The sequence below is a fragment of the Gymnogyps californianus genome, chromosome 3, assembly GCF_018139145.2.
Source record: "Gymnogyps californianus isolate 813 chromosome 3, ASM1813914v2, whole genome shotgun sequence".
NCBI classification, from domain to species: Eukaryota; Metazoa; Chordata; class Aves; order Accipitriformes; family Cathartidae; genus Gymnogyps; species Gymnogyps californianus.
In genome coordinates, this window is record NC_059473.1 from 54,394,401 (window position 1) to 54,410,796 (window position 16,396).

The 16,396-nt window shown below is 34.6% G+C and overlaps 1 protein-coding gene across 1 annotated transcript in view; it reads left to right on the top strand.

Annotated features, from left to right (window-relative positions):
* The window catches only part of ADGB (androglobin), a 119,974-nt gene that overhangs the window by 41,003 nt on the left and 62,575 nt on the right, over window positions 1–16,396 (top strand). Inside the window, exons 11-15 of the mRNA XM_050893243.1 lie at window positions 538–632; window positions 3,137–3,311; window positions 4,099–4,189; window positions 6,973–7,117; window positions 10,609–10,612. Coding sequence (XP_050749200.1) covers window positions 538–632; window positions 3,137–3,311; window positions 4,099–4,189; window positions 6,973–7,117; window positions 10,609–10,612 — 510 coding nt within the window. The remainder of the gene's footprint in view (window positions 1–537; window positions 633–3,136; window positions 3,312–4,098; window positions 4,190–6,972; window positions 7,118–10,608; window positions 10,613–16,396) is intronic.

Genomic DNA, 16,396 nt, shown 5'->3' on the forward strand with positions numbered 1-16,396 from the left:
TCAAACTACTTATCTCAATCTTCATATCCGTTGGCAGGAGTGGCCAGAACTCTGGCTTTTGATCCTTTTGTTGGCAAGATCAAATTTTGCTTTCACTGGTGAGAAGCCTTTAGCTAGTAGTGACCAATCAGTATGTTTTTACTTCATCTACACAGATGATGTGTATTGTGTTCTTCATGCTAGTATCTAGTATTTTTAAAATTTGAAGAAAAACAAAAGAACAATGGCAATAGCTACCTCTGACCTGTTGCATTTGTAAGTTGTGGTTTCTGTTATTCCTTTGTGTAAAAAAAGTAAAATATGCAAAAGTTGTTGATGGTCTAAATAGGTAGGGATTAAAACAATGTGTTTTTTCCATCCATGGCTTCTCTTCCAAGTACTTTACAATGAGCTCTTGTTTTGAATGAAATAACAGAGTCAGACAAAGAAAAGAATAATAAAAATAAGGCAAAGAAAGCAAAATAATTTAGGGTGAGGTACAACAACATTTATTTACTGTTTACCCTGTTCTAAAGCATGTTGATGTTTTCTCTGTAGAATCTTCTGTGCCAACCCAGCCAGAAATGGCGGTGTATGCTGGCTGTATACCACTACATTTGTTTGAAGAGGATATTTTTTCATTAGGGCAGATGGTAAGATTTTATGCTTTCAGGACAGGAAAGCATTACATATTTTATTATCAGGGAGTTCCATTTTGTAGCAACTGTGATGTAACAAAAATAATAAAATTAGTATAGTGAAACAGTCACCAGGTAATGACTATCAGTTAAATTTGTATTTCAGTACTTCTGTATTCTGAACATGCATTTACCTGCCACAGGCTGCTCATTTTTTCAGTTTTACTCCACTTTCCTCCGGATCCCAGGAGCTGAAGTATCCAGGGAGAGACTAGATGTGGACTAGAAAATGCATCAAGATGAGACACTTCTGAATGGAAAGACTAATTATTTTAAGGGCTACTTGAAAAACATGAATTTTAATTTTTTTTAAGATGACAATTAATGACTTCTCTGATATACATTTTCTGATATGTTGTTCTATAAGAAATAGCATGTTTATATCCATTTCCATCATTAGTGTTGTAACTGATGAAAGCAGCTGGAGAGAGTGTAGCACTTCATGCAGCTGGGGTAAAAACAATGCTTAAATTTCCACTTAGTCACTCACACTCTACAGAAAGCTATTTATAATGCCAGAGCAGGCTTTCTTGAATTGATTATTAATTAGATTTAATTTTTTGTACATTTAAATCATATTTATCATAATTAGAACATTAAAATTTAAGCTGCCTTCTCAGGAAACTGATAGGCTTCATAGAATAAAGAAATTTCCAGAAATGGTTTGCAGGTGTTATGCTTTACTGCTCTTAATACTTGCACTATTTTCTTTTTAAAAATTGTGCTGTGTATTTTATGCTGTTTTGAAGACTAGCTTGTTCTTTGTGATTTTATTTTAATTTATTTTAATTTAAGGTCTCAGACAATACTGTCTCTTTGCTAATAATAAGTAATACTAGTCATCAAAAAGCAAACTGGAAACAGTGACATAGGGTTATATCTTTCCTGCCACCTAATGCCTTGAGTCTCAAACTTGGCTTCAGAGTGTTAGGGTATAGAGATTACTGAAAAAGAGGCATGGCAGACCAAATAGGATGAGGCAGATGTATCTATATGTCTAAACCAGTATTTTAGTAAAGACTGATAGAAAAATGGAAGTTGACAGAAATTAAATATAGAAGTGTAGTGGACTTCTTGTGGGTTAAAAAAAGCCCATTTTCAAGCTTTGTTTGAGGGCTGAGACATACTACACTGATAGAAATAATTAAAGTTTGGAAGAGTGGATTCATTGGGATAGAGTTGCTCCCTAAATTTGGAGGAAATTTTGTCATTGACTGCAGTTGTGCCAGAATTTCCCTCCAGAATTTTTGCAGTATCCATTTTAGCTTTGCTTTCTAGTGTGTATGTCCTTCGATTGATGTGGCTTGAATTTGTCTTAAGTTTGCTCAAATAAAATGAAAAAAATCAATAATTGAGTCATTCAAGTGTGTCTCCTACTCAGCAGCTGACAAGTTCTCCTTTATGGCATCTAACTGGTTGTCTTCAAAATCCTTTCTAATCTTAGATGTTTTAACTTGCATTTTTAAGTTGCTTGAATATGTGTGTACCCAGTCACCACTCCTGTAATACATCTTTATAAATTCAGAGATCAAATGAGGCTGATATATTGCTTGTGTACCTTACTGTGCTTAATTTGATCCTCTCCCTTCAAATAACTCCTAACTAACCACAACTACGTTCTTCTCTGCAGAGTTTGTAATTACAGAACCTCAGGAACATTTGAGCAGGAGCAATGAGAGACTTGCTGATGAGCATGTTAAAAAAATAAGTTATGGGTCATTTATTTAGCAAGTAAAAGAAGGTGTATTTTTAAAATAAAAAGGATGTACAAATCTTGTAACAGAACTTTCAGTAGTGAAAAATGTTAAGTACTGGACCATTATTATTTTAATGGGAAGAGCACCACTCAATGTCCACATCTAAAATTGCTCTTAAGTCTATTGCTAAGGGCTTTGGTATACTGGTCAACTGCAGTGCCTTTAATGTATTTTCTAAATTAGCCAGCAGATAAAAAGCTTAACTTTAATGATGTATTGGTTCAAAGTAATATTACATTATGGAGATTTCCCAAGTTATCTAAAAGTCCAGTTGCTTTTAGAATTCTGCCGCTTTATAAATTCAGCATGAAGTAAGGACTTTTTCCCTCAGAAAAAGTATTTTTAAATATGTTTATTTAAAACAAAATGTTGTCACTGTTGTTTTCTTACATCGTCACTCTGCTTCACTTATATGTTTCTGTAGCACCTAAAAGAATATAGTTATATAAATAAGTTGAAAGAAGTGATGAATGTATTATGAAAAGTAAAATTTATGTAAATACTTTTAAGTATTCAATTATACTTCTGCTGAATATCGAATTCTAATCAGAATGTTCTTGGATAGCCTTGTCAGGTGAACTATTTTTGTTTCGTTATCCAAGCTGTTAGATGCTTTTGTGTGCATACTGTTCTTTTTTGTGAGAGACACATGATGAGAAAGGAGATCTGACGCCAGTCAGATTATCTTTCCATGTTTCATAGGCTGATTCTTCAGAGAAGCTGAGGCAATATGGGCTTTCCCACATATATAGCCACCCTGTCTTGATCACTAGAATTAGGTCCTGTCCTCTGGTAGCACCGCCACAACCACCACCAGTTCCTCGTTGGAAGCTTTTTCGTCAGAAAAAGGAAACTGTTGTGACATCTGAACCCCAAGGTTTGTCTAATCAAACCTCCAAAATAAATTTGTAATTATATTTTAATTCTTATAAACATTTTCAGGGCCATACTTATAATCTGTTAGCTTAATTTCAATGGAACTTCCCTAGGGATTACTTTTTCTTTTTTTTTTTTTTTTTTTTTGGCCATTTTTTTATTACTGCCCCTTAGCCCTATTATTTCTTAAACGCTTTGAGAAGTGTCTTAATTTACCTCTAAAAAAAGCACTCTACTGGAGAAAATGAAGAGGGAGTGTTATCAAAGCAATGCAGAAGCTCTCTGATGTGGAGCCATGAAAGCTTCTGAACACCTTTTAAGCATTTAAAGTATGTGACTAGTCCTGCTGCAATAGCTCATAGTTTTAGAGGTAAACTTGTTCTAGGGTTTGTCTGTACTGCATAATGGAGTTAAATGCATGATATGAGATAGCTTGAGTATGAAAGCGTTACAGGTATGCTAGCAAAATGTACTGGGATAAGAAACAGAGGAAATTAGCAAAGGCAGAATGTGCTGCCATAGTAGTTCTGAGCTACCTTGGATAACCTTACATATACGTTAAGCACACTTTTAATACCTTGCAGGCTGAGGATCAGAGTGTTAAGCACTTATTTTTTTCATGATATGTCACCTAAAGCCACCTCTGATTGTTCTCTTCCATTCAAGTGTATGCGATGATACTTGGAGAATTATTTAGGGGTGATGAATCCTCTGTGGAAATTTTTTGTCAAAATTATAGTATTAAATGTTTCTTATGAATATATATTTAACAAGTTGCTTTTTTCCAGAGCCTGTGCTAAAGAAACCTGAAAAACATCTTGAGATTGCTAGCCTATTTTTGAATTACAAATTGAATCTTATCACAATACCCACAGACATGTAAGTATTCAATGTAGTTCCAGCATTAGCATTGTATTGTTAGTCCAGTTCACTGTGAAAGCGCAATGGCTTATGTTTACTTGTGTCACAGGGGAAAAACTGCTCAGTTCACGTAGTTTAAAGCACATCAGAATCAGAGCACTCTATTGATTTATTGATGCAATCAGTGAACTGTACGTTTAGGATCAATATCAGCAATACAACAGATAAACCACTATACTAGATGCTTACAAAATGTTAATAAACACCTACAAACTTCTGAACACCTTTCTGTAACTAATCTCAAGAATTTCTAATTATGCACGCAGAGGCATACACATGCAATTATACACACCCTTCTGGCATTGAGGGTTACAAGCACGCCTTCTCTTTTGGGAGTGCAGGTTCTTCTACTTGCACACACCTCCTGTTGGAGATGCAAGTTGGGGTGCTCTAAGCTTTATATGCTGCTCCCTATAATCTGCTAATCTACATGCTGATGAGAAAGCCCACCAGGAGGTGGACATGCACACACCTGAGGGGTGGGTCCCTACTTGTCACACCCTGTACAGACAGTCCCCTAGGTGGATGCACACTTCTCCGGGCATCTGACATTGAAGGGCAGGGAGCTCTGTCAGGCAAAACCACTTTGCCAGTTTCTCTACTCAGTGGGCCCAAAGACGTAGAATATTCAATAGATCACTTCCACCAGAAATAGGAATATTCTTTGATGTCTTTCAAATTTTTCCTGAAACTACTAGTCTTTTTCAATTCTTGTACATAACAAGGAAGTCATTGACTGGCCAGTCAGTACTGTCATGGGCATCACATATTTGGCATGGAACAATTAATGTTGATGTTTATGAATAAAACAGGCTGTTCTCTGTTCATTATAGTTGTTACAAGAAGCCTGAGAGTGCAGGTGAAGAAGCTCATGCTCAAAACACAACTTTGTATAAATGTCTTGTGTTAAAGACTGTTTGGAAGTCCTGTAAACCCTTGAAAACCAGAGTCTTTATACAGGGTGTCTTAAAGAAGAAGTTTCAGAAATGGATGTTTACATGACTTCTAGTCAGTATTCAATATTCAGCATAATACTTGCTCATTGACAAGAAAAGAAGGGTTACCATTAAGTGTATCAGGGCCTTGGTTTTTTTCCTATGACCCACTGCATAATACATTTCTGTCAGGCTTCAGCTTATGATGTGAACATTCGGTAGACAACTGCTAGAATTATTAATTTCCTCTCTCTTATTCTGACTGAACTCCTGACAGAGGAAGCATTGAATGTATCACATACCAAGTGAGCACCAAAAGGTTTGTTATTTTGGAGGGTATTTCTTTTCTTGAGACTGAGTCCAACAACGATTTGTAAATTATTGGAGGTGTGTATATTTTTTTTAAGGTGTGTACACCTTTCGTTAGGTACATCTCTAAGTAAACTGAATAAATTACATACTTGGCAGGTTCTGCATTTTGATCATCATGATTGCATGGGTAGGCAATAAACCAGTTAGATGTTTGGGGTTTTTTTTTTGAACAGCAGCATTTGTCCATAGAAGAAATTACCTTGGAATATTCTGGCAATATCATCTTTTTGCTGATACAGTTGCATTTTATTGGTTAAAAATACATTAAATTACTTATTGTTTGTTTTCAAATAGTAGGAGTAGAAATACATAAAAATGCTCTAAGCAATATCCATTAATAGATTATTAAAAGAATGAGAGAATAATAATTAAGATGTTGCAGTATTTGCATGTTAACATATTTTATATTGTTTTTTCATATTTAATAGATTGCTTCATGGTCAACTTACCCCATTTTGTCAAGGACAGTTTATTTAATGTGCTAAGTTTCCATGACAATCAGCTAATTTAATCTCTTGTGATTTAATTAACAGGTAGTAACCAAAAATATATAGCAAGTATTAGCATTTCATTAAAGTAATATAGCTGCCTAAATAAGATAAGGGAATTAGATACATAATTGGGACTGAAACTGTTTTTAATCTTTTACTTTTGTTGTAATAAAATATTTTGAAACTCTCAAAGGCAAGATAATTGTGACTGTGTTACTGCTAAAGAGATCAATATTTCATTATCTCAGTCCTTAAGAAGGGGGCTAGATAACACATGCTTACATTTTTCTCTGTTCGTTATTGCTGCAATAACACAATTACGCATTTATGTCTAATTGGCATGTGCGCAACATTGTTTCGATCTTGTTCTCCTAGTTCACATAACAAGCAAAGAGTTATTTGTATTTCCATCAGTTTTTACTTCTGCCTCCACTGAAGTCAGCAACAGAGCTTTCTTTTACTACAACCAGAATAGGCCTTGCACAGGTTTCCTTGGTTATCGTGTGTTTTAGCTGTCTGGTAGCTATGGAGACCCATTTTGAGGGAAAAGACAAAAATTATTCTGATATAAAACATTTTTTTTTTGCCCTGCCTCCATTTAAGTCATGCACATTATAAATTTTTTTTCTTGTCTGGGGGCCATAGAAATTTATTCACTTCTGGTGTTATCATCTAGTTTTCCTCAGCTGACTTGGGTTTTGGTTTTTTGAGGGTTAGTTAAGAAGGCAACAGTTCAAGTCTTTCGAGCATATATATGTGTGTAGTGCCAAGCCAGTAATGATAAGGAATATATGCATATATAGATTTTGTGCTGCCCTATTAAGCTGTCAAAATAAAGGAGGCACAAATTATTTTGACAAAATTCTGTTAAGAATAGTAGTTATGAAGACTGTCATTTGTAAAGTAAAAGTATGGATTAAAGTGTTTTTCTTTTATTATTTAGCCACTTTCCACAGTCTACCATCAAAAAAGGATTTCATTCCGTATCCTGTCTCCCTTCTGTTACTGAAAGTGATGAAAATGGAAGTGACAATAATATGGATATGAATCAAAGTGGGAGACACTCAAATGCAGAAGATTATTCTCAGGTAATAATTTTCCTAATTTTTTTTAACTTGACCTAGTTTTATATTCCAAAGGATAGTGAAAGACAAAATAGAAAATACTTAATACTTAAATACAGGTTTTTAAAGACTTTTCAGTAAGCTTTTTTCCCCCTGCTATTTAAGTACCTTCCCTACCCTTTCCACTTTATAGTTATATTGATATGTACTGGGTGGGAAATCTTTCCTAATACTTTTTGTTTTAAACCTATTTTTTTATGAATTATTCCTCAGATTCTAAAAGTACTATTGCTAACACTATAAAATATTTCGGTTTTGCTCTTTAAAGTCAATTTGATGGGAGAATCTTAAGAAGATAGTCAGGGTTTTTTATAAATAAATCTTACTTCATGGATTAATGTTACAATTAGTGTATTTCAGCTACAGTGAAGGATGTACCTAGGCATGTGACTACCTGAAAAATGTAAACTTTATAAACATATGCCTTAAAATGGCATCCTCATTTGGTTCTTAATTGAAAGACTTCAGGCTAGATCCAGAAAAAGAGTTAAGGCTTCAATGCTGAATTTGCCTGCTCTTAAATTCCAGAAGCTTTGCCTTCTAAGGGAATCCTCGGCCATGAATTAGACCCTCAGGCTTCCTGAGCAACATCGTGAGAGAGGGACATTCCTCCAAACAGGTTCACTAGATGCAGCACGCTGGCCACAGGTTGCCCAAGCTAGCCAAGGAAATGCTAGTTACTAGGTAGAAATCTCCACTGTAATTTTCCAAGATAGATAAGATGAATCTAACCCAAGTTCAGTAAAACGTTACTAGGATGACTTTGGGCAGTTGTAACTACTGTGGTTTTTTTTTTTTCTTGTTTCTGTTTTTGTTTTTAAATTGGTATCTGCATGTGCTACCAAAGTCTGCTTTTAGATAAACCTGTTACAAAATACTCCTTCTAATATTTAAATCTTATATGTTGAACAGAAAAAAGTATACTTTCAAAGAGTTTCTGGATGCTACACTATTTCATGCAAAATACTTCATATAGGGAAATAATTCGCAACATAAGGAAATAGAGACTTAAATATTCAAACAAAGAAACAGAGCTCCACTGAAGTTACTGTATTTGCTCAACACTTACAAAAGAACTCAACGTGGCAGTGCCAGTATCCCTTCAATTTCATATTTATTGCAGCAAACACTGCTTATAAGAGCATCTGATAGCATTTCTCTTTATGACTTTAAGAAAATTGAGGGAAAAAGCAGTCTAGGCAACATACAAATGCTTTCAATGAAGTTATACTCAAAATCTGGATCTGACTCAATAAACCAATTATATTTTGGGGAAGATGTAGTTTCAACTTTTGAATGTTTACTACAGTTCTCCCCTCTACATTTATTTTCTATCCCAAGTAAAGAATGAGTACTTCTTCCGTATCTGTTACATTCAATGTGATGACCTAGAAAATAATTTAAAAGAACCTATAAAATGTGTTCATCCGTAGTGCTGCATAAAGGAAAAACAGCAACAAAGTCCTTATCCACACAATCCTGTAGTAAAGATGACCTAATTATTTTAAAATTTCTACTGTCCTTTTCTGGGACAAACTGATAGATATACTTGGGGATAACATTTGTGGTATTTGGTTGATGTATAGTGATTGCCTGTAGGGTTACAAAATGTGTTTGAAGACCAAAGACATACTGTTAAGGATAGTATGTCATGAGGTATCTTCACGAACAGAGAAAACAGAATTTAGTTTGGTAAATTTTGAAGTAAAAGGGAAATAATTTTCTATGTAATTTTTGGAGTGCCTATTTATGTGTTTCCTCTTCAGAGTATACTTTTACACCATTTTTATATTTCAGATCTGAAACTCAGTTGTTTTAAACTGTTCTATATCTATTGTGTGTATAGAAAATGTACATGTGTGGATATAGTTATTGGGTATTTATGATTTTTAAAAAAGGCAATTCTGTAGTGAAGGAGAATTCTTTGCAATAGAATATATATTTAGCTATTCTGTATTTTGTGTACCTTTTATAAACAATAGTTTAATTAGTACTTCATTATTACTTCACCTTTAAAAGTCTTTTTAATAATTGCAACTTATGAAAATCATTACAAAAGCAGCGGGGTAAAAAGGAGCTGTAAGTAGCATCTTACAATATATCATAATTACTGGTTGCATGACTTCAGTCTCTCTAGCTGTACAAATATAGATTTAGTTAGTTACAAATTAATAGAAGTTTATGTGCCGGAAGCATAAAAGTAGTTTGGAACGTCACTTTGATTTTCTCCCCTAGTTCAAGACTGTAAGAACCATGTGATTGTAGAAAGCTGGTCTGTCATAGTAGGACATGCAGTCAAGGAGAGGCAAGGGCAAGTAAGAAAAAACAAGAGAGAGAGACATTGATAAAACTGGAATGGTTGGAAGAAGACATGAATGTGACTTAGTCTGAGGGCCATCTGATTCAGACATGAAATGTAAGAAGTCATGAGCAGCTAATTGACTTATACTTGAACTTTATTTTTGCGTCACTTTAAGTCTCAGCTGAAAAATGCTGTGCCTATTAATAGCTGCAGTATATAAGTAGGACTGCATTTGGACGGATTGCAAAAGAAAATAATGTTTTTAACTTGCAGAACAATCTTCTTTATTTCACATATTAAATCTTTTAATCAACAAAATTATGTAGATACCTATGGGAGATTCATTATGGGAGAGCTTTCTTTCCGGAGTTTTAGAACTTAAAATAACAATATACATCTATACTTTTGTTTTAAAAAATCAATTAGTGATTAAAAAAAGCAAACACTGAAGGAGAAACTTTGATATCCCCAACTTACTAGGTTATTGCTAATTTGTAGAATTTTGTATTGTAGTATACCCAGTGTGAATAATTTGTCTCCATTTTAAACTGTGCGATTGCTATTCAGGAGACATCTGCTTAAAAACCTTTTATACAGATCTGGCAAATCTTTCGGATGCAGCAGTTTTATGCTTTAAGCTGACTGAAATTCAGTCAGCTGCTCTGCCAGATCCTCAGCAAGTTTAAATTTGCATATTTCAATTCACTCCAATGTAAACTGTATGAAGTTACATCACTGAATATCCGATTCACTGTTCCTAAGGTCTGTTGTCACAGAAACAGAGACTAGTGATAAATGAAAGATAAAATTTTAGGAGCTGGATGTACCTTCTTTGAAGAATATCAAGTTGAAAGACATGGCATTATCCCTTGTGTCCTCAAAGTACTCATGCCAAAGAACAGAAATGCTTTATTTATTTTTTCAAACTTTTTTTCCCCTGAATTTCCCTTTCCCTCTGATTTTACAGTTCTGAAAGCTTTGTGGATTTGCATTAGGAAAAAAATCTTTAAAAATATCTATTTTTGGTAGTTAAATTGATCTTGAATGACACTGTTATTAAGAAAATACATTTTGTGAATTTTTTGTTTAAAAACTCCATAAAATAGGGCCCAGTTCTTTAATGAAGCGGCTTGCTTTTATTCTTCTTCAATAGGAAGGTAAGTAATTTATATGTGTAAGACTCATTGAAATGCATGTGCAAGTAGATTTTTGGCTTGTTCCATTTGGTTGGAAAAAATTATTTGTGGAATAATGGCTTCCTGAACTAGAAGGTTTTCAGAATTTGATTTTTCCTTTCATTTTTATTCCTTATCCACTTTTGTGGTCAGGAAAAAGACAAAAAGGTCATCATATGTAAATTGCACAGTGTCTTGCAGTTTTCTGGAGCAGTAATTTTGGCAAACTCTTTTGAGAAAAAGATTATCCTGGAATAATGTTTCCTTGTAGCTCTGCCATTCAAAAGCCTATTGGAATATTCTTCATTGTGATGAATTCTTTAATACAAGTTATCTCCAATTCCATTGAGAAGAAAGCTCTTTGCATTCTGTTTGAGGAAATGTTGAACAGTAACAAAGCAAGAAAAATCTAATCCAAATATGTTTACCATCAGAATTTGCAATGGCTACTAGATATTTTAATAGACTGACCTGATTGCTATATTCAGAAATCTTAAGCCTAACCCTCTGATTTCTCTGTGTGGCTTCTTCAGTGTCAAGCTCCGTGGCAATGCTACTTTCTAGAGCAGAAGGGTTAAAATCGCTACTCTCTCCCAGTGACATAAACATAATACACTTGTTCTTTAATGTTCGTATTTACCTAATTTTTCTTACTTCAGTGCCACCCTTTTATATATGCAAGCTCAGTCTTACCTTCTGCTTTACAACTGATACCCGTCTATTTAGTTTGTATGCTCTGTTGTGTGCTTTTTTCATGTTCCCCATAAACATTCCAGACTGTTGTGTTATAACAAGCTTTTTCATCTCCTTATTCTAATCCTTCTTATGATATATTTCATAAACCCAGTGAATTGGTATTGAGTCAACAGGAGGGCTAGGTAGAAAATAAAAAATTCAATTTTCTTTACAAATGTTGTAGTTTTGAAAATTACTTCAATCTGCACAAAATGAAAATTCCCTGCTTATTTTTTCAGGAAGAAAAGTATACATGAGATATGAGGCACATGAATTAGAAGAGGGACTTGAGAAGAGGGACACAAGTTTAGACATTTGTGGTATAGAGAATCTTTCTGATGGGCCCACAAATATCTACTTGCTTATACAGATTGGGACAGCTCCAACATTAGAGACTGAATAAAAGAGAAGCCGAGTTGGTAATCCAGTATTTTTAAGCCATTCCTATGCCTCAGTCGGTGCACAACTTTGCAGCTGTTTGTTCTTTTGTACCACTGCCTTTTTTCAAAAGCCACCTCTGTTACCTTCTCCCACATCACAACTAAAACGAGAACTGATATTCTGTTTAGTGAAAACAGTGACTCGGGAATAGGGAAAAAAAATTGTGTCCAAGTGACTATAGATGCAAAACCCTTTGATGATATAACTCTCAGGTCAACATCAAACCTAGAAATTTAATACAGGGTTGGATCTTAAGAAATATTTTGGTCATCTTTGTCATTTTGGAGGTAGATTTAAAATGGATTTTTAATCTTAAAAACGATGCATTTGAAGCTTTATTCCTTCACCTGTAATTATATCCAGAGAGCTTATTTTTGGAAGAAGATTGGTGTTTTTTACAGAAAAATTGGTGTGAAAAGTTTTGCCATGCATCATTTCTACAACAGAAAAGGATACTGGTTTTATAAAAATATCAGATAGATTTTAAAACATATTATTTGGTGGATTTGAATATAATAACGACATAGCTAATGTTAGGAGGCTGAAAAATACAAATGAATCCTTGAAAGTAACAAGATAGCTATAAATATATGAATTACCATTATTTTTACAATTATGCATTAATGATTCTAAAACATAATAGATGATAAATTAAATTTTTAAGTCAACCAGCGAATTTTCCTCACATTTTGCATTCAGATTTCCCATTGATTGCAGGAAGAACAATAAGTAACTAAATTCTCCCTGAATCTAACTGTGTGCATCCTTTCATTTTTCACAGCTGGATCCAAGTCTTTTTTTATTTATTTCTTTATCAGATACTGTGGCAGCAGAGCTGACCTTTCAGACAATGTGTATTCATTAAGGAGAAAAATGCCTTTAGTTTCTCTTTCTGTGCCAATGTCTTAGTCGCTCTAGCTGAGGCAATAGCATAACAGAATGAGAAATTCCTTGGCACTCCCAGTTGTCTCAGAATCAGTGACGTTTAGGTAGATGGACACATCCCATACCATTAGAGAAGCAGACAGCTTTTGACTATGTTATGTTTGTGCTCCAAAAACTGAGTAAACGAGCCTACAGAAGTCTCTACACAGCTGTGGTTAGATTGCTTTCACAGCTCAAACTGGCTGAAGTAACATTACTAAGCATCCAGGTTTTCCAGGGTACGTTCTCCTTCTTTACTGGAAAATCTACTGAAGCAGTTTTTGAGGATTTTCTGTATCTCTCCAGGCCTTCCTGCTGCCAGCTGTTAATACCAACAAAGTAGCTCTATAGTAAGCTGCCACATGTCTGTACTAGAAGCATGGATCATGTGCACTGCCCATGAACAGTAAGTCTGGCAGAAAGTGCTAGACTCATGGTGCAAACATTACAGTCTCCAAGGCTTGTACAGTAGATCTGATACTTTTTATACTTTGGAATGCCCAGGATTTCTGAGAAGAAACTTGATATAAGAAATTTGGCAATATTGGAATTTTGCAAGTTGTAGACTCCCATGCAGAAATATGACAGCTCTATGCATGTGTACTTCTGAAGTCACAGTTTAAAGGGGAGAGATAGTCCATGTATTACTAGACATTTTTCAGACCCAAATGCTGAGGCGTAACTGTCAATGTCACATGACAAGTGATCCAAGCTTGCCTTTTGTTTTGCCCAGTTCTACGTACAGAAGTCTGGAAACAGGACCTGAAGTATGTGGGCAATTGCAAAATCCTATTGTGTCCTTTTCAACTCATTTGCTCTAGAAAAGCAGGAAATTAATCTAAAAAGGGACATGTAAGACATAATATATTTCAACTACTAAATTGTTCAACCAACTGTTAACAATTTCAACAATGTCTGTATTTTTCTCTTAATTGCTGTTTATATTAGATCTGTCCCCAGCTTTGACTCATGAACATTCTTTAAAAAACCCCCAACAGATTTGGAATAGAATTTAGGATTTATGCTGTGTAAAAATGGGACTTTGAAATTCTCTCACTAAACAATACTGCAGTTAAATTATAAGTATTAAATTATTTGGTACTTCCTATTTTGGGACAGAGACTCTTAAATCTGTAGTTTATTCTTTCAACTTTTTCCTTTAGTTACTTCAGAGAAGATCAAACACCTAAAATTTTGACAGAGGTGAGATTCCTGAGCCTATTCTGGGCCTGTGGAGGTATTGTAAAATGCTGCAGGAAGACTTTTACTGCAGCTAGGAATTAGAGTAGAAAGCCACAAGGCTTTCCTCTAAGGAAACATTCACAGGTCCCTTCATATTGTGCATGCAGGGTAGTCTGTAATAGGAGGGTTGAGGCAGACCTGGAGTTATAGCACAATGACCTTGTGCAAGCTTTAGATACTGTTGTGACCTGCCATCCAGTCTGATTTACTCAGACTCTCTGAATTATGTGAGTCTGCCCCTCAAAAAATGTTTCTAGATTGTATTAAGAAAGCATAAAAGCAGCTCCAAGTCAGTACAGCTCCCACAACTCCTCTTTGAAATGCAGAACAGAAAATCACTGTGTGTGTCCAGATGTTGGCCAGCTCAATGCTATCAGTTTCAGCATTAGCACCTTTGACACACGTAAAGATGGGTATATATGAGGAGTTTAGGTGAGGGGAAGGATGACAAATCTTATAAAAGGGAGACTTGGGATGAAAAGAAGCTTGCAAATTTGTTTGCAATAGCCTTTTTAGGCTTTAATACTTACCTTTGCAAAGGCAAAGCTAGTCCAGTTAACCCATTAATAGTATCACGTTCAAATAGGAAATAAGCTGGAAACTGTGGAATCTCTCTCTCCTGCTCTCCCTCCCTCGTGGGAGGAAAAAAAGAAAAAAAAAGTGCAAGTGAGTCTTGTGCAGAGTATGTCATATTGCAGGTAAGAGGGCAGTCAGAAGGAAGGATGACAAGGCACACATTTTTAACAATTTCAAATATTTTAATCTCCCAAAGAAAAGGACTTTGTCTTTGCAAATTTAATGAGTGGACTTTCTGAAAGGCTGGCTAACTTGATTTCAACTTTAAATGTAAGTGGATATTACATTCATATTAGTTCAGCAGCTCTAGCTTGGAAATGGGATTGACCAGGATAAAGTTGTTTGCCAAAAACATTAAAAAAGAGCAGGCTACTTTTTATTTATGCAGCTGATAGAAAACAAAAGATGCTGTAGCAATCAGGCATGCTGTTGGCAATGACAGTTGTGTATGCTTGCACAGCAGGAAATGCTTGTTGGAAAAGGAGCCCTCCATATACTTTCCAAGAATGGAAACTTAAAATAGAAAAGAACAGAATTGGTTCTAGAATAGGACTAATTAGTTCTTAGAATAGAACTTACTTTATTGTCAAAGAACAGTAATATCAAAGAATGTTTTTTTAATAGCAGAGGAGTAGGCATATGGAACAGCTTTTGTCTCAGACTCCAGATCACATGTACTTCTCTAGAAAAACATCAGTCTGTCTATTGGTGATGTATATGTAGGTATTATGGTGAATTTTATTATTTCTATTTTTCTTTTAAAAAAATATATACTACAATGATAACTTACTAGTTTGTTTCTCCGTCTCAGGAAGGACTGCCCCAAAACCAAGTATTTTCTTTAACAAAATAATGCAAGATTATAACCACCACTGTTGTTTTTGTTTGTTTGTTTTTTCACTATATAGGAGACCACCCTCTTTTGGCAGCAAAATGCAGAGAGACCCAGTAAAGGTAAGTGTATTTGAATTTTATATTCAGACTTCTGCCACTTCCATATTGTTTGGCCTCAGTGTTAATCCTCATGTACAAATATCAGCAGTCTTACTTATTTATGGGTGTTGGTTTTACAGGAGAAGATTTCGAAGAACTGGTAATAGCATGTATAATTACATAGAGTAGAATCTTCAGATTAGTATTAAAAAATCCCTAATTTACAAGAATATTTTAAAAAAATAACACTTCTCATAAGTTACTCTCCAGTAAAATATACTGGATTTTGTACACAGAGCTCTTTTTCTAATCACTGTGAATTATACTCTTTTTATTCTGAAATAAAAGGCAAGAAAAAAGGAAAACTTCCATTTTAATAAATGTTACTTTTTTAATGTGTTTGATATTAGTATTTGAAGAGTATTCAAACTGAGTCATTTTTTCAAAATGAGTACTTCTTTGTTTAAGTGAATGTTTTAAGGGTTTGGTCAGGAGAAGTTAGTAAGAGCCTCTTTTTAAAAGAAGTGACCAGATTTGCTTGGTGCACAATGAACCTTTCCTAAAACTGACTGCTAGGAAACACCTTTCCTTTTACCAGAGTTCTGAAAGTGAATCTCAGAGCAGAAGAACATGTGAAACGTGAATAGGATTCATGCTTTATTTACACCATGATTCATACATGTGACACTCATCTTGGTTTTGGTTTTCAACTCTTCAGTCCATGTAAAAGCCTGTGCAATGCACCTTTGCTTTTTAAGCATTTCTGAAGGTTGATTCTCATGGGGGAAAAAGGCATAGAATGCCATTTTTTTAAACATTTTTTTAATTTTTATTTTGTTCTCTGTAAAATATCTATGATCCCCTCTTCCAATAATTGAGAAATACAATAAATATCCTCTCAGTTAAAGCATGTGC